This window comes from Bombus pyrosoma, linkage group LG10 (genome assembly GCF_014825855.1).
Source record: "Bombus pyrosoma isolate SC7728 linkage group LG10, ASM1482585v1, whole genome shotgun sequence".
Lineage (NCBI taxonomy): Eukaryota > Metazoa > Arthropoda > Insecta > Hymenoptera > Apidae > Bombus > Bombus pyrosoma.
The window spans coordinates 9,064,623-9,083,955 of NC_057779.1; the positions used below are offsets into that span (position 1 = coordinate 9,064,623).

The window sequence follows — 19,333 nt, forward strand, 5'->3', positions numbered from 1 at the left end:
GGTGATATTTTTGTGAGAATAGACTGATAGCGTTATCGACATATTATACCTTTAGACTTAAGCGTTCGATGACAATTATTTCTTTGTGATTTACATATACGTTTCGAGTTCTCTCTCGGTAAGAGACGACGGTTCATAATACGCACACAATATTTATGTTTGTGTTAGATGTGCTAGAGACCATAGTAAAAGATGTTAGAGAACAATAGTGGTAGCGAATACTAGTACGCTAGCTAGTTAGCCAGTTATCGACTATACAATGTCGTAATATCGTTTTTTTTCTCTTGATCCTCTCTTGTGATTTATTTGCCCGTTTCGTTGGGAACTGTGATTGCAACTTTCTTAGCCAGTTTTAAAGTTAACGCCGTAACACGTGAAATACCTATTAATTTCACAGTGAATCACGGTTGGCTCAGGTCAATTCATTCGCAACTTTTATACCCGATACGTGTGTATCTATACACTCGTATACATATACACGCATATATGTATATATGTTTAATTTTTCGTTCGAGAAGATTTAATTTCTACTTTATTTTTACTTTATACAAGTAAACGAATATTGTTATCATCATTGCCATCATCAACATCGTCATCATTGTCATTATTATTGTGATTATCATTTTCTTACGCTGAGAAGCTCGTTCCGGTCTGAATTAGCGTGAACGTGATATGCCAAGTTTATGCTGATGCGTTACTACAAAAATTTCCTAACCGAATATTGTTGTTTAGTATGACGACTTTATATTACTATTATCACCGTCATCATCATCATCATCGTACATCATTGTCGTTACTATTACTAGTACTATTATTATTGTTTAGCAGTATCGTCATCATCATCGTCTTTATGGTTTTCATTACCTTAACTAATTAAGTAGACCGAAACATTCCGAAGGTAAGTACGCACTAAAGAACGAGTTCTAATCGCATAGCTGACTAGTCTTGTTCAAACTCTTCTATGGCTTGTTGATTGGTTAACGAATAAAATTTTCAACCTCCCCCCTGCTAACGCGCAATGCTAGTCACCCGGTTATTCAAGTGCAGGGTATAATCGGCAATTTTCAATCAACTTGGAAGAGTTATAAAATTATTGTTGCAAATTTCCTCTGTACTAAACCATTTACGAGATTAAATGGTCTTTTTTTATATGATTATGAATAAATTATATTACGTCGTTGGAAATGTGCATTCGTTTACCTTGGTTTTCTTTCCTACACGATTTAACGATGTCGCTAACTACGGTAGATCGTCTTACTTTTTCTTTGCCTAGCTTAGTAGTAGCAATAGTAAGTATCTATCCTGTTCATATTATAAATATGTATTTATTTTATTATAGTAGATTTGTGTATACATGAATGTGCAAGAACGTATAAATCATATTCTACGTTTTCATATTCTACGCAACAAACAAATAGCTTTTTATTATCTAGATTAGAAAATTACAAGTTTCAAATCGATATAGGCACCTTTGAATGTCTCTGCTTACATAAGTATTTAAATAAATGTATGCACAATACAAGCGCAAATTGGGGTTGAAACAAATTGTTTAACAGAATACTATTAAAGTAGAGTATCAGCTTAGTAGCGAAAAGATGAGCAAACAAGAAAAGGACACAAAACTAAAAGAGAATCTATCACGTCTATTTTTGTAAAATTTATATTGAATTCAAAGTATTTCTATTTTTCGTAGAGTATCCTATTATGTGTGAATTGATCGCAGTAACAACAAGCACTTAGAACTTATTATTTCATTTTTTCAAATCTGTGTTCTATCTCATAAATTCCAACAGGTTCTTTGATCTTGTCGCAATAATCAGCCCACTCTCCTTCGCTTAAATCTACATCTGTGAATACTTTTCCATCGTTTACGGCTTTAGCAGTCCATCCTTCTCTTGCTGAGAAATCACTAGGTTCGAGGCCTCGACAATCGAATATCGCTATCGTTTGGAATTTCTCCTGATCGTTTGCGAGAAACGATTTGATAGAGTTCTCCAAGATGGTCATGGAATTTTCGCGAGAACAAAGTTTGCATTTGCTCGCAAAGTGATTCACTGAGTTCCCTCTTTGGCTTGGAATGGACTCGCTCAAAGATACATAATTCCATTTTTCTGATACTTCGCCACAGTTGCAGCAAGTAAATTTGAGGTACCATCTAAATTCTGTTCCCGATGGTTGCAGTTCCTCTATATTTTCTAACGTAGCTTTTATCTGAAATGCTATCTTTACCATTCTGATAAGATCTAGCTCTCTCTCCCTTTACGACAGTTCCACACGTGCCTTGATGTTTCCTATATTATTATATGTATATGTATATTTGTTAAAATAATATAATCTTATTGAGGTTATGTTACAAGCGAATGATTCGTAAATGTACAAACGATATTTCCCTCCATACAATTAATTGCACAAGTAACAGCAAATGGGCACTTCTGCACAAATTGTCTCGTTTTATACCATACTATCAATGGAGAGCTACTTTTAAACCAAGTATTATAAACGTATTGTAAATAATTAAAGTAGAATTTAAAGTAGAATCGTGTATGTGCGCATGAGTACAATACCTGTTGGTAATGTAGAAAATGATTTGACAAATATTCTACAATTTAGTTTTTCATCTATAATGGTACATTTATTCAATGTACATTTATTACAAGAGTCAGTGCTTTGGCAATGGTCTAATCATACAAAATCGTTGCAGTGATCACGTTGTTCGTAGCCTGGATATTTATGAATAACGGACAAAAGAAATAAGCATGAGACGAACAACTTTTCTTTCTGCAGTTTGTTTTTATATTCTAACCACGTATTCTAATGCGGAAGATATTTTAGGTTGTGGTGGATTTTTGAAAAGTCACGCCGATATCGATTTTGCTAAAGTACAAATAAAGTTGTGAGTAGTTTGTCGACCAGTTCCTGACCGAAGCAAATTACAACGCAAATTACGATAAATAATGACTTAAACTTTCAATCTATTTAGATATACAAAATCTGGTAGCCTCAAAGATTCTACAGAGTGTGCCCCTAACAATGGATATTATTTCCTTCCTTTATACGATAAAGGGGAATACGTTTTGAAGGTAATAAGAAACAATATAAGGAAACTTCATAACAATCTATTGTTTAATGTATATTAATTAAAGTCATTGTATCTAGTTTTGAATATTAGTTTTCTGTTTATATATATTTAGGTGGATCCACCTAGGGGATGGAGTTTTGAACCTACAGAAATTTTATTGGTCGTAGATGGAACTACAGATGCTTGCAGTGAAGGCAAAGATATTAATTTTACCTTCAAAGGATTTGGTATCACAGGCAGGGTAAACTATCCATGTGAAATACATTTTATACAAAATCTAATATATATGGAGCGATAAGAATTATTCTATGAATTATTGGCAATATTGTTAAGAAATATAATACGATTTAGGTTACCAGTTTAGGATCGGATTCTGGTCCTAAAGGTGTTACAGTATCATTGTACAAAGAAAGCAACAAGCAAGTTCCTGTTGGTACAACGGTTACCATGGAAGGTGGTATATTTTATTTTACCCCCATACAACCTGGACAATATGTACTTGTTGCGTCCCATCCAACGTGAGTATCATCAGGTTTGATTTAATTGTGTTACGAGACATGTCACATTGTGTTACTTTATTCTTTAGATGGATGTTGAAAGTAAATACCGTGAAAGTAACGGTACGAGAAGGCAACACAGAACTTCCTGATGGTAGTCTGGTAATTTATGGATACGATGTGAGCGGTCGAGTTACCAGCGAAGAAGAAGCAGTTAGCGGCGTAACATTTGTATTGTTTGGAGTAAGAGTTTCTTATATTTTTCTTTCTGATATTTTTCCTGCGCATCTTGCAAGATTAACAAAATTTGATCTATTTGTCTTGCGTTTGCTTAGAACGGTGTAGCTAGGAATTGCGCAACGACACCTATAAGTAAAGATCTCGAATCTAGAAAGCCACTTTGTCATGTTGCATCGGATAAAAGTGGTAAATTCATCTTTCCAAGTTTATCACCTGGCGAATATAAACTTGTTCCGTATTATATCGGTGCTCAAACTAAATTTGATGTTCAACCGCCTGAATTAACGTTCAAAGTGAATCACAGCAGCGTCCTATTACGTCAAGGATTTAAAGTTACCGGTTTCACGGTAAATGGTATCGTTCGTACCGCTATCAATGGAGATCCTTTACCAGGAGCGAAAGTTTTACTTTCTCAAAAGCAAATCGCTATAACGAATGAACAGGGAAAATATGTATTGGATAATATAAAAGCCGGTCAATATATTCTGAAAGTTGAAAGCGGTACGCCAAGTTTAAGCTCAATTATTGCCTTTCTGCGGAAAATGCGAATTTCAGTTATTTATCTTGCGTTTCATTTCCTATAATGCTCAGAGGATTTACTGTTCAATGACAAATCGGTCAAGATCTCTCCCAATTCTCCGGAACTTCCTGTTTTGATACCAGCAGCGTATAAAGTTCGTGGCAAAGTTACTTTATCGGCAGAGGGAGGTTTAGATCATCGAAAAGTTTCCATCCAGAATACGGCTACCACGTTTACCAAAGAAATTGGAATAGATACAATAACAGGTGAATTTTCCACCTATCTCACTCCTGATACGTATCAATTAAGCGTTATTGTAAGTGCGGAAGAGAGAGCTAAAGGTCTACAGTAAGTTCATTGTCGTTGGCTTTTTGCATTTTTATTCAATTTTCTCGATATCTCTTGACATTGACACGTTTTCAGATTTTTCCCACTGCAACAAACCATCTACGTGTCGTCCCGACCGGTGAGCAACATTAACTTCTTACAATTAAAAGCTACGTTAACAGGAACGGTAAAGTGTTTACCAGAAACCGATTGCAGTCAGGCATCCGTAACGTTGAAGGTACTGGACGGTATCACGATAAAAACAATCCAAACAAAAGGTTGGATTTTGTTTTACCTTATACCTTTCGTATCTGATGGTTGATCTCTTGCTTTTGGAAATTCTGCGACAATAAGCATGCGTTGAAATAAAAAAATAAATTTTATTTCACATTTCAATGATACGGGACGCTATAGAACAATTAATTACGACGCGTTCTTATTGTCGTGGTCATATCGGGAAATTAATCCATTCGATACTACCGTTTTGTCTGTAAAGTTTCCTTTGATCATGCAGCTGGCCAATACCAATTTACGGACGTATTACCCGGCCATTACGAGGTGTTAATAGACAATGATGTTTTTTGTTGGGCGAATCCCAGCTATAGAATTTCTGTAACTTCAGAACGATCTGAATTACCGCCCTTCGAACAAACTGGATTTTCTGCTACTTTTATATCTTCTCACGACACCACGGTTGAATATTCGAAAACAGATGAATTGAAAAAATTAACGTTAGCTCTGAACAAAGGAAGCACGAAGCATTGCGTATCAGAACCTGGAATGTATACATTTACGCCAAAGAGTTGCCACGTTTATGAGAAATCGTCTCACACATGGGATACGAACACTGTTTCGCCTATTTTATTACATTCGACGGAGCATAGTCATATAGGAAACATTTTAAGTCGATCCGCATTAGATGGAATTAAAGTAAAAATCGAGAATGCAGCGGGTGAGGTTATAATGTAAGCGAACACGTACCGTATTTTTATACAACTTTATTGTATCTTCACATTTCACATCTGACTCGACGTTAATGTTTGCGTCATTTCTATTACATAGGCTTGGTCCATTGAAATCAACGCGTCACGAAGATTTGTATAAATATGAATTCGAATTCAAGGCAAAAACAGATAACGTTTATACAATAACACCGTTATCAAATATCCTTCTATTCAGTCCGACGTCACTGAAGGTATTAGGTGTGAACGATTGCCAAGACGATATTGCTACGTTTGTGGGCGACTTAGGGAAGGTGAGCGCTGTAATTGTTCGCTTAAAGTGCTTAAATTCGTTCGCTCAAATTCCTCGTCACGATCGGGGTACATGTTACCATTTACATCTTGCTGCGTATTGTACAGATAATTGCTGGTAGAATCAATCCAGCACTGGAAGGAGTTACCGTGAAAATATTTGGTAATGACAAAGCTGTACCTATACACACGCTGGACACACAAGAAGATGGAACGTACAGTATTGGCCCTTTGGATGGGAGAGTAGAGTACAGGTATACACGCGTCATTCCATATCTTTTTTCTATTTCATTCGTTTATAATTCTTTACTGTTTGTTTATCAGCGTTACTGCGGAGAAAGAAGGATTTGTGATCACTGGACCTGATTCCAACGGAGTATTTGCAGCTCACAAATTGGCCGAAATCATAGTACAGGTTTCCGATCAAGCTGACAATGTTTCTCTACAGGTACGTACGAGTCTGGGGCGACTAAACTCGATAATAAATTATGGAGTTGGGTTTGATTATTGCGATGTATAGGGTGTTCTGCTGTCATTGTCTGGTGAACAAAGTTATCGAAAGAACAGCATTACCGGCGAGAATGGGAAATTAATCTTCAATTCTTTGTCCCCTGGCGAATACTATTTGAGACCCATGATGAAGGAATACCGTTTTGATCCTCCATCGAAAATGATCAAAGTCGTTGAAGGTGCCACGGTAAAGATAAATCTATACGGGAAAAAGGTCGCGTTTAGCGCGTACGGTTCCGTGACATCGCTAAATGGTGAACCTGAAGCCGGGTTGCTAGTCGAAGTTCAGGGACAAGGAGACTGTGATAACCTTCAAGAAGAAGCGACCACAGAGGAGAACGGTAGCTTTCGAATCCGGGGGCTTCAGCCAACGGTAAGCGAAATCTCTGCTTGTAATTTAAATTTATTCGTTTTTTACGTTTTTGTCTCGATCGAGGGATTCGTCCTTTCAAAAGTGTTTCAACAACAACTTTGAAAGCAACTTGTCGTTCTTTCTTTCATACAGTGTACCTACGAATTCCGTCTGAAACCGAATGCCGAAGTTAACGCGCACATTCAACGTACTAGTCCCATCTCAACGTCAATACAAACTTCGTCGGACATTCGAGGTCTTCGATTGGTTGCTTTTCACCCTATAGCGCGTACCGACGTCTCGGTACACGTGCTGTCTATGCAACCAGAACACTATCGTACATTGAAGGTAAAACTATGCAAGGAAGATACACCCGATTCTCCGATACACACGTCAAGATTAAATACTCAGCAGTTGAGTAAGGTCGGTAGCGCTTACAATGCTGGTTTCCTGGTCCATTTGCCTCCGTTGCAGGCAGACGGTAAAAAGTACTTTGTACAATTAGAATCTTCATTGTCTCATGCGTTACACAAGTATAGAACCATACCCTTTTATTTCGAGGCGAATTCATCGTTCAAGTATGTAAAATTAACATTCAACGCGGAACGTAAGGTCGATCATAGTGATATGAATCAAACGTCCGTAGTCGCGTTACCTTTTATCATGTTTATCACAATCGCGTTTTTCAATAGGGAAAAATTATGGTTGTGGCTGAACGCTTTAATCGAAAGGTGGCCAAAACCGGCGCCGATTTCGAGGAGCCCGATACAAGCTGTTCCTGTCGATCCGAGAGCGGACGATATCATAGTCGAACAAATAATGAATATTAACAAAAGGAAAACCAAACCACGCAAGGCGTAATTATTATCGATTTTTTTTTATCGTTTCGCGATATTTTCAGTAACGTTAATGCGCTCGCGAACGCGATACGATCTCTTGTCGATCGATGATCGATCTCGTTGCATTTTATATGTACTGTGTACATTATGTACGTGGATCGATTTAGCGAATACCGCTTTATCGGAATACTTCGCTCCGTAAATGCATACGCCGACTTTCAAAATGAAATGTTCGTTGCTGCGTTTCTGAAGTATATATGTTACTCTCATAGATAATTATATTTTTATTATGCTGATACAATAAACATAATTTTACTTTATTACGTTTCGGTACAATAACGATTGTCCAAATGATAACATCGTACTTTTATGGTGATCACGGAGCAATAAACGCCTAGAAAACAGAAGATAAAAAGCTTTTTTTATAAAAATGACTTGCGCTATCTTGACGTACTTACTATAGGATTGACGTTGTACATGCATTTCATAAACATGAAAGATTTCTCGCATTTATCTTCTGCGTCTAAAAAAATAATTATCGAAATAATAGATTCATAACAGATAAACTCGCAGTCGATACAATCGATGGAATACTTACCGACGTCCTTGCAACTATCGATCATTTCATTACCTATTTCTTTGTAAACATCTGGAATTACTTGTTTCAGTATGTTGTATCTTATTTTACCATTCTTGTCTATCTGTACTACGCAAAACGACAACACTCTTTTATAGGAAACACGATATTATTGTCTAGCTAAGAAATACAATGCATCAACATCGAACTTTACCATGTTAAACTTTTCTAGAACGCATTTAAAGTAACATTTCAGATTCTCATCTTCAGGAAATTCTCCGTATTCCGTACCTTCGATGGCCTCTGTAAAAGAAAGTCGTCGTTAGATTTAAACGACGCAAAGAAACGATATAGAAGAAAAAGAATCTGTGGAAAGTGTCGCTACGCATTTCGCCAACTTACCAAGCGTCGTCTTAGTTTCGGCGATGCACTTCTTTCTATGTATGGATGTCATTCTCCTGAAGTCGTCGGGATCCGACTTGTTCGTAGAACATTCGGGTTATTTCCATTAAGAATGCAAAAAAAAATAGCGAATCGAGATATCTATTACAATACTTACGGATATGGCACCTCCGTGGACGAAAATGAATTGCAGCGTTAGAAGACAAATCAAAGACATGCAAACTGCTGCGGATCTCATTTCTCCAGTAATTCGTTGCCGTCGATGAAAATTTACAAATTCGACCGCGCACGTCAGGAACGTCGAAGACACCAGAGTCAACTCTATACCGGTGCTACGAATTCGTACCATTTATAGACGTCCACTTTTCACTCCAACCGGCTAAAAGGATCGGTTGGCGTAATTTCAGATTCATACGCCATACAATTATTTGATTTCACTCGGCAAACAAACACGCCACCTTCTTCATCGGATGTTTATCTAATGATAGCGTCTAACGGCTAAAGGAGAAGTTAAGCCCCAGCAAAAATAGACATTTAGCGTAAATACAGCCGTGTAAATTGCAACAAAGGCACAATTATCGAACTCCTAGCCAGCGGACAGTAAAATACAGGCTAACGCAAAACGTTCAATTAACGTTCGAATTTCGTGCAATCGAGCATGTTCCTAGCTACTTTAATTACTTCCTGCTATCCAACGAACAGACCTGGAGATTGCACGAACAAACTGACCATTTTCTATATAAGGGAAACGATGCATGTTGTCCAGGCAACATCTTACGGATAGCAAGATTATCCGGATGTTGTTTCGATTCGAAAAAGAAAATGCATCACGACAATACGCGTTATTCGAACGAAGCGTGTTTCGTTCGCAGGCCATTCCTTTCATTTGTATCGCGGGCATTTAATCGCGACCTCAATTGGCAATTGGATCATCCGAGCATCGGAAGTCGCGATCAACTGGATAGTTTGAACGATCACACCAGTTTCGTATCGTTTCGACACCTTTCAGCGATATATAACCGAGGCGGACGGATAGGGAATAGAGTTGATGGAAACGTTGATGTGGTGGAAACTGTAAGACAAAAGTAACGCGAACGACTAATGTCTCTTTCTTTTATTAACATTTCGTACAGAAAGCCGTCTACTCGTTTGAATGGGTAACAATTCTGTTACGTGATAAGGCGAAACGCAATTCAAGCCCAGCTTTGATTCGTTCGATGAGATAGTTGCGTCGCTTCCTTCCGATTTCGTCTCTTCTTCGATTCGAATGAAACTCGGTTAAAAGAGATAGTACGTCTGAAACACAGGCGCGAACAAGTCGCTAACAAGATCAAAACGATAAACGAAATTATCGTTCGTTGAATCAGAATTATGTACTCACCCGCGGAGATGATTCCGCGTAACATTTGTTAAACCTGTACGCGTACTCGCAATTGTCACCTTTGGCTAAAAGAACGATCGATTAACGACCGAAATGACCGTGCAGGACCCGATTAATCGTATGCCATCGAGATAAAACTGGTCGAGTGTTGTTTTTTCACATAAGTGATGGTTTTGGGAAATGAATGTACAGGAAGGAACGAAGAGAGGTTTGAAAAATGCTCGATCGGTCATTAAGACGAAAAATATAACAAATAGAATATATAGATACCCAAATATTTACCGATCCCCTTGCACTCGCTGATCGCTTTCTGCACCTCTGCCCTGTAAGCTGGTATTCTTTGGAAAAACGTGAGCATGCCGTTCAAGCTGAGTTCTCTCTTGTCATCGACTAGCCCGAATTGTTCCCACAAACAGTACATGTAACACTGCGAACCAAAGAGAGAGCGCTTCTTTCTTTTCCGCTGAATAAGTTGCCCAAAACCGCGGACATGCCGCGACACACCGACTTGCCAACTTTACCAATGTATTATTACCTTCAATTGACGTGTTTCGGGCCACTGACCATTCCTCACTGCCTCTATATCCACTGAAACAGACAACGACCAAATTAGATTAATTTATTAATTAATTAAACGACGCGTCATTCAATCGCTACTCGACGATCCTACCTGTCGCCACCCCTGTTTGTGTTTGACAAGCATTCACCACGCTAGCCGCTGTTGCGATCATTTCGTCCGAAACGAAACTCGGTCGCGTCTATGAAACATATTTTTCTTATTGTTAGTCCTCTTGAGTTCGAATCAGATCGAAATAATTACTGTCTATCTATAGATCTATCCGTTTCTTTTTCCTCTCGTTGCATGCATTTCCTTAGACAAAGCTCGATGCGCGCGCGATCGTCACTGCGACCGCGCGACCATCGCTCTTCCTACTTCTTTCGAATTTCACAAGTAAAAACAAACATCGAATAGATCGAACAGATTGACTGCGAAGAACAAGATGAAAGGAGAATATTTTAAACGCGATATGACGTATTACGTACCCCACAACGAACTACTGGCAACCGAATCCAACAGACGATCAACAAGCTCAACAATACCGTGTAATTCATGATTTGCATCTGATATCGGAACGATATAAGTCGGAAAGAAATCTCGGAACGACTGATTTCCAATCGAAGCTAATCACGAATGAAATAACGTGGTCTGGACGACCCGACGTTACGTTCGGAGGGCGAGAAAGATTAGCGATGTCGGTGAGCGCGAGGGCGCGACTGAACGTCTACGGTCGACGGCGATGGATCGACCGAACAAGGGGGAGATCTCTCCACCTCGAAATCTCATGTCGCCACCTTCGCTGCGAAATTTAGTCCACGCTGTACACTCGTTCGATTATATCCGTCGTTCCGTTGATAGATGACAAAACGGATCGTGTCTTTGCCTAAGTTGTCTTCGATCATCGCATCGATTATCTTGTTAAACTATTTTTCGAACCGACGATTAAACCGTCTCTTCAAAGTCGAAAGGCACACGGGTGAACGAACCTTTCGATTCTACATATATAGGCCAGGGTGTACGCATAAATGCAGATTTGATTGGCGGATATTACCATTTTGCGATCTGACCCTATGTAATTCCTCTTATCTCTAACACATCCAACCGATTCAAATGACTCGTTTCGTTCCTATTCATTCGTCGTTTACAAATTGCAAAAGAACGAAGCTTATTCACAACTACCGTCGAACGAGAACCAAATACCAACAAACGAAAACGCACCGTGTTCGTTCAGCTCTTTACCCCAGAACTTCATCTGTTTGGTTGATCGCCGATAAAGTTTTCGTCCTTAATTTTATTTCTAAGCCCACTCGCAACAACGAAATTGGAGTTGTACAATCGATATAGGCAGTTATAGGATCGTGCGTTCTGATTTTTGATTCGCAACCACGTATTTTTTGACAAATTGCCTTAACATCGATAGAAACGAAAGGAAAGAACGAGAAAGGTTTTGTAAAATATTCGCGCCAAAATACGAATAAACGTACACCTAACATATCTGTTCAGCCCGCGAATCACGCGTCAAATAAGCAAGGGAAGCATTTCGTGGGTCAATACAATTCCGGCGAAGGTAGGCGAATATAGCCGAACGAATACTCAGTAACGTTGTCTCGAGTACAGTCGCCTTTTAAAATTATTGACCATTGACTTGGCCGAACGCAAGTCGTAGTAATACTGATACATATACATACACATATATATATATACACATATATTAGTCATCGAAAGAACGAGGTCATTCTACGAAATTTGCACAATGATCGTTAACTCAATGTCCGTCGAAATGTCGTGTTTGTCGCGTGATCAATTTTCTCATTTAACATAACCTTTTTAACGATTGTATCTTTCCCGCTGCTCGCGGATATACAGTCAGCTGATTTAGTATTGACGGAATATAAGCCGTTCTTTTTCGATAGAATAACAGGTAAATTTGATTAGATTTGCGAGAGATCTTCCTTCGGGCGTTCGTTTATTTGGAAATCTTTCAGGCGGATGAAATTTGCTCGATTTTCCACGGATGAAACGATTCCGACAAGCTGTTGGCGGTCGATGACATACACAGTACAGTCTGACCGAATTAATATTGACGCATTCTAACGCACGTTTGTTTCAATTCCTAAATTGAAAACATTTCAAAGCCTAAATAGCGATCATTACGTGATTTTGCTGTGTCGCATTTCAAATATTTCCTCAAAGAGAACAAGTTTTTAAACAGCGATGCTTCGACGAATTTGGAATCGCGGAAGACAAAACAAGGACAAACGAATCTCGACAGACTGTACAGCTGAAGTTGTATTGACTACAGCGTTTTCTTCGAGCGACTGCATTTCGGCCAAAACGAGGTATACAACGGATATCGAGAGTGAAAATATAAAGTGTCGTCGATGATCTGCAACACTGAATGAATGATCTCAATTGGAAGAAGATAATCGAGGTAAATTTATCGAATGAAGTCGAGTTCGTTGAACGTTCCAATTGCATTCCGTCGACGCCAACATTTCGATCCGTTTCTAGCACGATACCATGTCGAAGACAAGAAAGAAACAATGCTTTTTAAAATACGTTCGTAGCAGAACTTCGATCACGAAGTACGAATGATACGATGTGGAAGTTTTCGAAATTTGAAGATCGCGCGACAAACGAAAAGGATATCGCAGGAACCTAATTAAAATTTCGGAAAACTTTCTGATCGAGCACTGCCATTGTCACGTGATCCATCCTATTCTTACGTCACTTTTCGCGTAAAATTTAAAATTTTTTGCGACACTCTTGTCGCTTGTTCTGGATGAAACGATTCGGTAACTTGAAACAAAATGGGAAAAACGAGAGGAGTGCATGAAACAACGCCGGAATTAAGAAATCGAATGGTAGGAATGTATGAAGCAGGTTTAGGCCTGAGAGAAATCGCAGCCGCCGTAAATTGTTCGGTACGTAGTTTTCAAAGACTGCATATTACTTTCGATGAAACATACGATATTATGTATATTGTGTTTTATCGTTTTAGCAACGTACAGTAAAGAGATGGTTAAACAGATTCGACAAAGAAGGCACGGTGGAAACTCGAGAACGATGCGGACGTAAGAGGGCAACAACAGCGGAACAAGATGAAGCAATTGTTCGACTAGCCACACAGACACCGATAACGGCAGCAAAAGCTGTACTTCCTGCTTTAGGACTTACTTGTTCTGTCGATACTATACGCGAGAGGTTACATAAAGCTGGAATTCATAATTGGAGTCCTTCGCGAAAATACATGCAAAGAATCCCACTCGGGTTAGTTTTTTTCGATGTTATCTGCTACTTTTTAAATGTTAATACCCTATTCTGTTTACGCCATTCGATTGTGTCTTTCCATTCGCAGCGATACGGACGGTGTTGCTATACAACAACCTGTATGGAGACCTACTGGAACGCAATTAGGGAAAAAAAAGTCTTCCAGAGATCCTAATAAGAATGAAAAGAATGCTAGTATAGCTAAAAAGAGAAATCCATTAAGGAAAATTAGAGCCAAAGATGTTTATGTTGGAGATGGAGCACCAACAGAAAGCGTAAAGTCTTCTAACGAACAACAGGCATTTATATATCAACAACAAAGTGCTTCACAGACGCAAGCCAATGAAATACAAGCACCGCCTCAACCTTTACACCCTCAGACAGATTTTGGCAATACTCTGAGTTTAACTCAAGAAACGCAACCTATTTATCAGCATCCTGGTCTGAATATCTCTCAAAATTGGCCTCTAGATTTAGTACAAGGAAGTCATCATTATCCACAGGTTTGTATAACCTGCTTGTCCTTATATAAACATTCGTTTGATATATAATTTCTTTTCCCAAACATTAGGGTCAACAAAATTCAATATCTCACGAACAAGTAGTTTCCTCTCAACAGCTCCAAGAGTTGCACGCACAACAGGAACGGCAACACCATATCCAACAAGTACAACAAACGATCACGGAACAGACTCATAATCTTGATCAACAACAAGGGCAACTTCAAGCAGAAGTTCAGCAGCAACAACAGCAGCATCGTGATCACTTACATTCTCAGTTAACTAGTCCACAAACCAGTACGAATTTAGTTTCTGATAATTCTAATACTCGTGGTTCTCAAGATAATAATCAGTCTTCTAGCATAGAATCTAATCAGGATAAAGTTTCATCGGAAGAAGGTAGTACGAGAAATCAACTACAGAAAAGGAAAAAAAAAGGCGGGAAAGCAAAAGGGACATTGGAAACCAGCGTTGAAATTCGTAATCGTATGATCGGCATGTCCGAAGCTGGTTTATCCACGTTATCTATCGCGCTTGCAATCGACAGATCGGTAAGAAGGAACATACATGTTCGTCTTGATGGATTCACATAATTAAAATCAACTCGAGGGTAGCCGTATACGCAATGCTCGTTATTAAATAGGAACGTACCGTTAAAAGATGGTTAGAACGTTGGCATAAAGAAGGCAACGTACAAACTAAAGAAAGAAAGGGTCGTCGACGAATCACTACTAAAGAACAAGACGAAGCCATTGTTGCTATGGCTACTCAGCAACCGCTGACTGCAGCTAAACATGTTGCGCCTGCTCTGGGTTTAAAATGTAGCGTTGATACAATCAGGGAAAGACTGCATAAAGCCGGTATACACAGTTGGAAGCTTGGAAAGAAACAGGGGTTAGTATGTTAATTAAGAAACCAAAAAGTGGAAAGTAAAAAAAAGAAGAAGAAAAGAGAAACAAAGGAAAGATTATCCTTTAGTACATACGTCATATACATATATATACATATTTATCCGTATCAAGCAATGGTCAACTATTTTAGAGAAGGAAATGCTGTACATACTGTACACCTTTGGCAACCAAGTGGGAATCGACCGAATAAGCCAAAACTACCGGGCGAGAAGAAGAAAAAGTCAAGCAGTAATAAAAAACGCGATCAAGCATCAAACAACACGCAGAAACGATTATCTACTAGAAAAAGAAAACCCGAAGCGGCTCCAGTAAAGATGGTTTCACCGCCTGCAAACATAATGTCGGAACAAACTACTACTTTATCATTCCATAATCCTGGAACAAGTAAGATCAACATAATATCATAATGTATTACTTTTGTACGTGTGATCAAAACTAATTGATAATTTTGTAAAACCACTTTTTAGTGGCAAACTATGTTTCAGGTTCTAATATAATACAACCTATTCATAATATTTCCGCACCTCCTTCTACAATTGTTCAATCTCAATCGCATCCGTCAGCAGGTCCTCCGCCAGCATCTCAATCGATACAACCAATCAGTTCTATGATGCAACAAAGGCCTGACTGTCGATTAGCACCAGCAATTGTGACACCCGTATCGGGTCAAGGAAATACCGGAGTTGCCTATCCATCGTGTATGGTTGGAAGTAACAGTCACACGGGACACATGGAACAACCAGATCCTTTAAATTATGAACCGTACATTTGGAGTTTCTAATCATCGATTACACGAATAACATTAAATCATAAACTTCCAAATCACTTTTACAACATATTGTTCCAAATTTTTTAACTTTTTATCACATCGTATAACGTTCGATTCAAAAACTCAAATTATTACATTAGCTTTACATTTATACTATTTATGATAGTAACGTGAAGCTAATTTATGAATCGTAAGTCGCGTTCGTGGAAATATTTCAGTATTTTTACGATTGCTAAAATTTTGAATAAAAGCCTCAAATAAATATTATCGAGTAACTAACGGTCTGTAAAAATTGAAATAGTATGTAAAATTTTAATCGATTATAATTAATCTTTTACACATCCTTATAAATATATTAGTTAATTCGTTAGAGGTAATTAATTTAATTGTTACTAGATACCGAACAGAATATGAGATTTGTGGAAAAAAGATTATTTTGTTTGTATTGCTTTTAAGATTGGATGTACCATTTATATGATTATAAATGCAATATCGTAAAATGATGAAAAAGTTTTTTGTGCCGAAACGAAATTGTGAAACGAAGACATTTAAATGTTTACTTTTAACGCATAGCAATGTAATCGACATCCATCCTTTACATGGAAAATAAGTTTTGACGAAACTCGTATTGAAAAAAACAATGTTATTCTACTCGAAGTATAAACTTTTATAAAATATTTTCCTTAAATTTAAAGTTATTACTTATTATTAAAAATGAAGTATTAGAAATTATTACTTATTAATCATTATTACCACTATCAATTTCATCGATTTAAAGAATTTTCATGTTGAATGAAACTAATTGAATCAATTTAAGTCAACGTGAAAAAAACACGTCAGTATTGTGTAAATATATTGCGCATATGATCGTAATTAAACAAATATATTGATAAAAATAAAAGAAAAGTTATACAATGTTTATTTTGCTATACAATGTATTTTATCTTTGAATCGTCATTCACAATGTGGTAATGAAATACGTGAAATAAATGACTGTAAAAGTAGAAAATTTGTATCACTATTATTGTTATTATTATTAATGCTATTATTATTATTGGTATTGTTACTTTCATATTTACGGAAGTTTCAGGAATGAAAACAGATAGTCTACAATGTTTTAAACTGTATACTTTTTTTATCCTTACATGCATATTTCTTATGACTATTCAACGTGTCGCTGCAAGAATTTGTCGTGCAAAATGATGTTCTACATTACTTAATAATACGATTTATCATGTAAGTTCCCATATGTGTGAAACGTTTTTTAATACATCATCAGGATTGTTTTTATAAAACATAAAGAATCCTTGAATTTGCGCTGGGCTAACTTGTTTGTTTTGCGATATTACAGTTTCTGTGAATTGTTTAGCAAGTTTATTTGCTCTGTCGTCAATATTCCTATAAAATCTCAAAAACATCTGTTCCACTTGTTTTGCGCTACACCAGCCTGAAACCAGAGAGCACCACTAATTAAGTACCATAAAAATTCGATCCATGTTTTATCGTTTGAAAATATAGTACCTATATACTCTTTTACATCTACTCTACCAGGCCTAACTAACGCAGGATCCAATCTTTCTAAGTAATTGGTTGTCATAAATAGAATTCTTGCTTCCGTAGAAGCAACGCCGTCCAAACAATTTAATAAACCACTAAATGTAACTCTGTTCAAACCATCATACGCAGCTTTCACTGTAACAAAATATGCAGAAGTTGATAATGCTTCAATATAAAAGACTATGTACAATTTTACGAATTTGCTTCAGATTTGTCACCTACTTTCTTTGCTTTCTTCTCGGCTAGCAAATGCGGCATCAATATCTTCCAAAAGAATAATAGTTTGTTGCGGGGCTACCGCTAGTAAGTGATTTAATCTATCATCCGTTAAACCTCGCTCTGATAAGTTTAAAACACAAATGCCCAGTTCTAATTCACCAGCTAACGCAGTAATAAACGACGATTTCCCGCAACCCGGCGGGCCATATAATAAGTACCCTCGCCGATACGGAATTCCTACACCATCGGTAAACGTGTTTTGTACTTTGTGCGACGTTTCCCCGTACTATTATTTACATACCACGATCACTATACCATGCAGGATTTGTCATAAATTCACGACAATCATTTATTATCCTTTCTGCGACCCCAATATCTAAAACGACCGAATCTAGTGGTCTTCGTTTCCTGGGATGTCCAAATTGTCTCCATTCACTTCCCATTGCGGTATACATTATCGTTTTGCCTTCATACTCCCGTAATGCCATCTGTCTGGCTACAAATAAATATTTCTTACCCAATAATTTTTTTTAGCAATCATGGCATAGTGAGCTAGCCTCTTACCCTCTTCTAAAATATTAAAATAGATATTTTTATCTCTTCCTAAGGCTGTAAGTTGTACCGTTTCCCATGGTATACCCATTTGTATATCCAATGATTGTTGTTCTCTAGTTCGATCTACCCTTATCCAATTCCCTTCATATCTATTTATTTAAACATTAAACAAATAATTTACATTTAATCCAAATATGTAATATAATTATGAAAACATTTAACTATTACTGTAATTTTAGCCATTATTACAATGTATCATACTTGTCATCGCAAAATGAAATATTGCAGTGATAAGTACAGTTATTTCTAACCTAATAAAATGTGTTCCAATACTTGGTATGAAATCATATCTAGTTTTTATGTGACCTGTTTCTCTTTGCTCGAAACTTGTTTCAACAGACAGATGTTGTGTTTCTTTTGCACCTTTGTGTGTAATCCATTGTAAAAGCCATTGGTAGCTTTTATCACGGCATGGAACCTCTAAAGTGATCATATAATGTCGCCTACGTTTGAAAAAAGTTTAACATCATATATTATTGAATGACAGATAAAATACAATTTGGATGTAAATAATACCTAAATAGTATCATTCCTGCTTGCATTCCTTTTCGTAACATCGCTGCTCCGGCACCTAACCCAAATAAACCGAAACCAGCTCCGAAATATGGATTATCGGATAAAGTTTGCACGTAATCTATTATCGTCATAATGCAATTATTTCTTTCTTTCTTAAACGCAATAAAAGTATTAACTTGTTTCTATTACACTGCTTCATATGTACCAATCCTTCTTATGATATCAGTATCAGTAACGTTTAACTCTTTTTCATAACATACAATATTACTTTTCATTTGCATTACATTTAAAACCGTCTAACTATAAAACAAATTCTTCTTCACCTATTCTCGTACAATTTGAATACTATACAAAATCATAAGAGAGAAAAAAGATATTTTTTGGTTTAGGTTGCACAAAAGAATCTAGGAAATTTATAGGTTTCTTTCAGAAGCACATCG

At 37.3% G+C, this 19,333-nt stretch overlaps 7 protein-coding genes across 18 annotated transcripts in view; 3 read left to right on the plus strand and 4 right to left on the minus strand.

Annotated features, from left to right (window-relative positions):
* Positions 1-2,839, plus strand: part of LOC122571873 (uncharacterized protein DDB_G0287625) — a 25,946-nt gene extending 23,107 nt beyond the window's left edge. For all 3 annotated transcript variants that reach the window (XM_043736146.1, XM_043736145.1, XM_043736147.1), the window contains exon 11: positions 2,702-2,839. In XM_043736146.1, the coding sequence (XP_043592081.1) occupies positions 2,702-2,738 (37 nt within the window). In that variant the 3' untranslated portion in view covers positions 2,739-2,839. The remainder of the gene's footprint in view (positions 1-2,701) is intronic.
* LOC122571896 (CXXC motif containing zinc binding protein) lies at positions 1,306-2,572 on the minus strand. Of its 2 annotated transcripts, none has more exons than XM_043736198.1 (2): positions 2,399-2,572; positions 1,306-2,291 (listed from the first exon to the last, which is right to left on the minus strand). In XM_043736198.1, the coding sequence occupies exon 2, from the start codon at positions 2,230-2,232 to the stop codon at positions 1,747-1,749; it is 486 nt and encodes a 161-aa protein (XP_043592133.1). In that variant the 5' UTR covers positions 2,233-2,291; positions 2,399-2,572; the 3' UTR covers positions 1,306-1,746. The 2 variants fall into 2 exon arrangements, with proteins under 2 accessions (XP_043592133.1, XP_043592132.1); XM_043736197.1 differs by having other exon boundaries at positions 2,391-2,572.
* LOC122571874 (nodal modulator 3) lies at positions 2,648-8,024 on the plus strand. 2 transcript variants are annotated; one of them, XM_043736148.1, is made up of 14 exons: positions 2,648-2,893; positions 2,981-3,080; positions 3,192-3,320; positions 3,431-3,597; positions 3,666-3,819; positions 3,912-4,317; positions 4,408-4,684; positions 4,760-4,941; positions 5,160-5,628; positions 5,726-5,918; positions 6,025-6,170; positions 6,241-6,364; positions 6,437-6,799; positions 6,932-8,024. In XM_043736148.1, exons 1-14 carry the CDS (start codon positions 2,757-2,759, stop codon positions 7,637-7,639), a joined length of 3,555 nt encoding a protein of 1,184 aa, XP_043592083.1. In that variant the 5' UTR covers positions 2,648-2,756; the 3' UTR covers positions 7,640-8,024. The 2 variants fall into 2 exon arrangements, with proteins under 2 accessions (XP_043592083.1, XP_043592084.1); XM_043736149.1 differs by having other exon boundaries at positions 2,649-2,893; positions 5,178-5,628.
* Positions 7,884-9,558, minus strand: LOC122571894 (general odorant-binding protein 83a-like). Of its 2 annotated transcripts, XM_043736196.1 has the most exons (6): positions 8,754-9,558; positions 8,597-8,672; positions 8,409-8,497; positions 8,216-8,318; positions 8,076-8,140; positions 7,884-8,011 (listed from the first exon to the last, which is right to left on the minus strand). In XM_043736196.1, exons 1-6 carry the CDS (start codon positions 8,943-8,945, stop codon positions 7,994-7,996), a joined length of 543 nt encoding a protein of 180 aa, XP_043592131.1. In that variant the 5' UTR covers positions 8,946-9,558; the 3' UTR covers positions 7,884-7,993. The 2 variants fall into 2 exon arrangements, with proteins under 2 accessions (XP_043592131.1, XP_043592130.1); XM_043736195.1 differs by having other exon boundaries at positions 8,076-8,318.
* Positions 9,559-9,695: 137 nt separating this feature from the next.
* LOC122571897 (general odorant-binding protein 69a-like) lies at positions 9,696-11,734 on the minus strand. Of its 2 annotated transcripts, none has more exons than XM_043736200.1 (6): positions 11,022-11,734; positions 10,648-10,735; positions 10,513-10,565; positions 10,260-10,404; positions 9,978-10,042; positions 9,696-9,892 (listed from the first exon to the last, which is right to left on the minus strand). In XM_043736200.1, exons 1-6 carry the CDS (start codon positions 11,097-11,099, stop codon positions 9,875-9,877), a joined length of 447 nt encoding a protein of 148 aa, XP_043592135.1. In that variant the 5' UTR covers positions 11,100-11,734; the 3' UTR covers positions 9,696-9,874. The 2 variants fall into 2 exon arrangements, with proteins under 2 accessions (XP_043592135.1, XP_043592134.1); XM_043736199.1 differs by having other exon boundaries at positions 10,248-10,404; positions 11,022-11,730.
* Positions 11,735-11,754: 20 nt separating this feature from the next.
* Positions 11,755-16,995, plus strand: LOC122571879. 6 transcript variants are annotated; one of them, XM_043736165.1, is made up of 8 exons: positions 11,755-13,460; positions 13,538-13,806; positions 13,895-14,309; positions 14,378-14,857; positions 14,950-15,200; positions 15,348-15,601; positions 15,685-15,702; positions 15,784-16,995. In XM_043736165.1, the coding sequence occupies exons 1-8, from the start codon at positions 13,347-13,349 to the stop codon at positions 15,996-15,998; spliced, it is 2,016 nt and encodes a 671-aa protein (XP_043592100.1). In that variant the 5' UTR covers positions 11,755-13,346; the 3' UTR covers positions 15,999-16,995. The 6 variants fall into 6 exon arrangements, with proteins under 6 accessions (XP_043592100.1, XP_043592099.1, XP_043592097.1 ...); XM_043736164.1 differs by having other exon boundaries at positions 14,378-14,603; positions 14,673-14,857; positions 15,685-16,995; XM_043736162.1 differs by having other exon boundaries at positions 11,755-12,967; positions 13,048-13,460; positions 15,685-16,995.
* Positions 16,996-17,094: 99 nt separating this feature from the next.
* On the minus strand, positions 17,095-19,212 carry LOC122571884 (mitochondrial chaperone BCS1). Its single transcript, XM_043736175.1, has 7 exons — positions 18,894-19,212; positions 18,629-18,820; positions 18,327-18,466; positions 18,064-18,258; positions 17,766-17,999; positions 17,508-17,678; positions 17,095-17,433 (listed from the first exon to the last, which is right to left on the minus strand). Exons 1-7 carry the CDS (start codon positions 19,022-19,024, stop codon positions 17,219-17,221), a joined length of 1,278 nt encoding a protein of 425 aa, XP_043592110.1. The 5' UTR covers positions 19,025-19,212; the 3' UTR covers positions 17,095-17,218.
* Positions 19,213-19,333: the final 121 nt, after the last annotated feature.

Excerpts from the sequence above, each read along its gene's own strand:
- LOC122571896 (XM_043736198.1), bottom strand. The coding sequence starts at position 2,232 with ATGGTAAAGATAGCATTTCAGATAAAAGCTACGTTAGAAAATATAGAG.
- LOC122571894 (XM_043736195.1), bottom strand. The coding sequence starts at position 8,945 with ATGGTACGAATTCGTAGCACCGGTATAGAGTTGACTCTGGTGTCTTCG. Across the intron at positions 8,673-8,753 it reads TCCACGGAGGTGCCATATCC|TCGGATCCCGACGACTTCAG; the intron begins GTAAGTATTGTA and ends TCTACGAACAAG. Across the intron at positions 8,319-8,408 it reads TTCTAGAAAAGTTTAACATG|ATAGACAAGAATGGTAAAAT; the intron begins GTAAAGTTCGAT and ends TGCGTAGTACAG.
- LOC122571874 (XM_043736148.1), top strand. The coding sequence starts at position 2,757 with ATGAGACGAACAACTTTTCTTTCTGCAGTTTGTTTTTATATTCTAACC. Across the intron at positions 3,081-3,191 it reads AAGGGGAATACGTTTTGAAG|GTGGATCCACCTAGGGGATG; the intron begins GTAATAAGAAAC and ends ATATATATTTAG. Across the intron at positions 4,318-4,407 it reads TATTCTGAAAGTTGAAAGCG|AGGATTTACTGTTCAATGAC; the intron begins GTACGCCAAGTT and ends TATAATGCTCAG.
- LOC122571879 (XM_043736160.1), top strand. The coding sequence starts at position 13,347 with ATGGGAAAAACGAGAGGAGTGCATGAAACAACGCCGGAATTAAGAAAT. Across the intron at positions 13,461-13,537 it reads CAGCCGCCGTAAATTGTTCG|CAACGTACAGTAAAGAGATG; the intron begins GTACGTAGTTTT and ends TTATCGTTTTAG. Across the intron at positions 15,201-15,347 it reads AAGCTTGGAAAGAAACAGGG|AGAAGGAAATGCTGTACATA; the intron begins GTTAGTATGTTA and ends CAACTATTTTAG.
- LOC122571884 (XM_043736175.1), bottom strand. The coding sequence starts at position 19,024 with ATGACGATAATAGATTACGTGCAAACTTTATCCGATAATCCATATTTC. Across the intron at positions 17,679-17,765 it reads CCGAGAAGAAAGCAAAGAAA|TGAAAGCTGCGTATGATGGT; the intron begins GTAGGTGACAAA and ends ATTTTGTTACAG. Across the intron at positions 17,434-17,507 it reads AGATGTAAAAGAGTATATAG|GCTGGTGTAGCGCAAAACAA; the intron begins GTACTATATTTT and ends CTCTGGTTTCAG.
- LOC122571897 (XM_043736199.1), bottom strand. The coding sequence starts at position 11,099 with ATGCAAATCATGAATTACACGGTATTGTTGAGCTTGTTGATCGTCTGT. Across the intron at positions 10,405-10,512 it reads CCGAAACACGTCAATTGAAG|TGTTACATGTACTGTTTGTG; the intron begins GTAATAATACAT and ends TTTGGTTCGCAG. Across the intron at positions 10,043-10,247 it reads GGGGATCGGTAAATATTTGG|CCAAAGGTGACAATTGCGAG; the intron begins GTATCTATATAT and ends TCGTTCTTTTAG.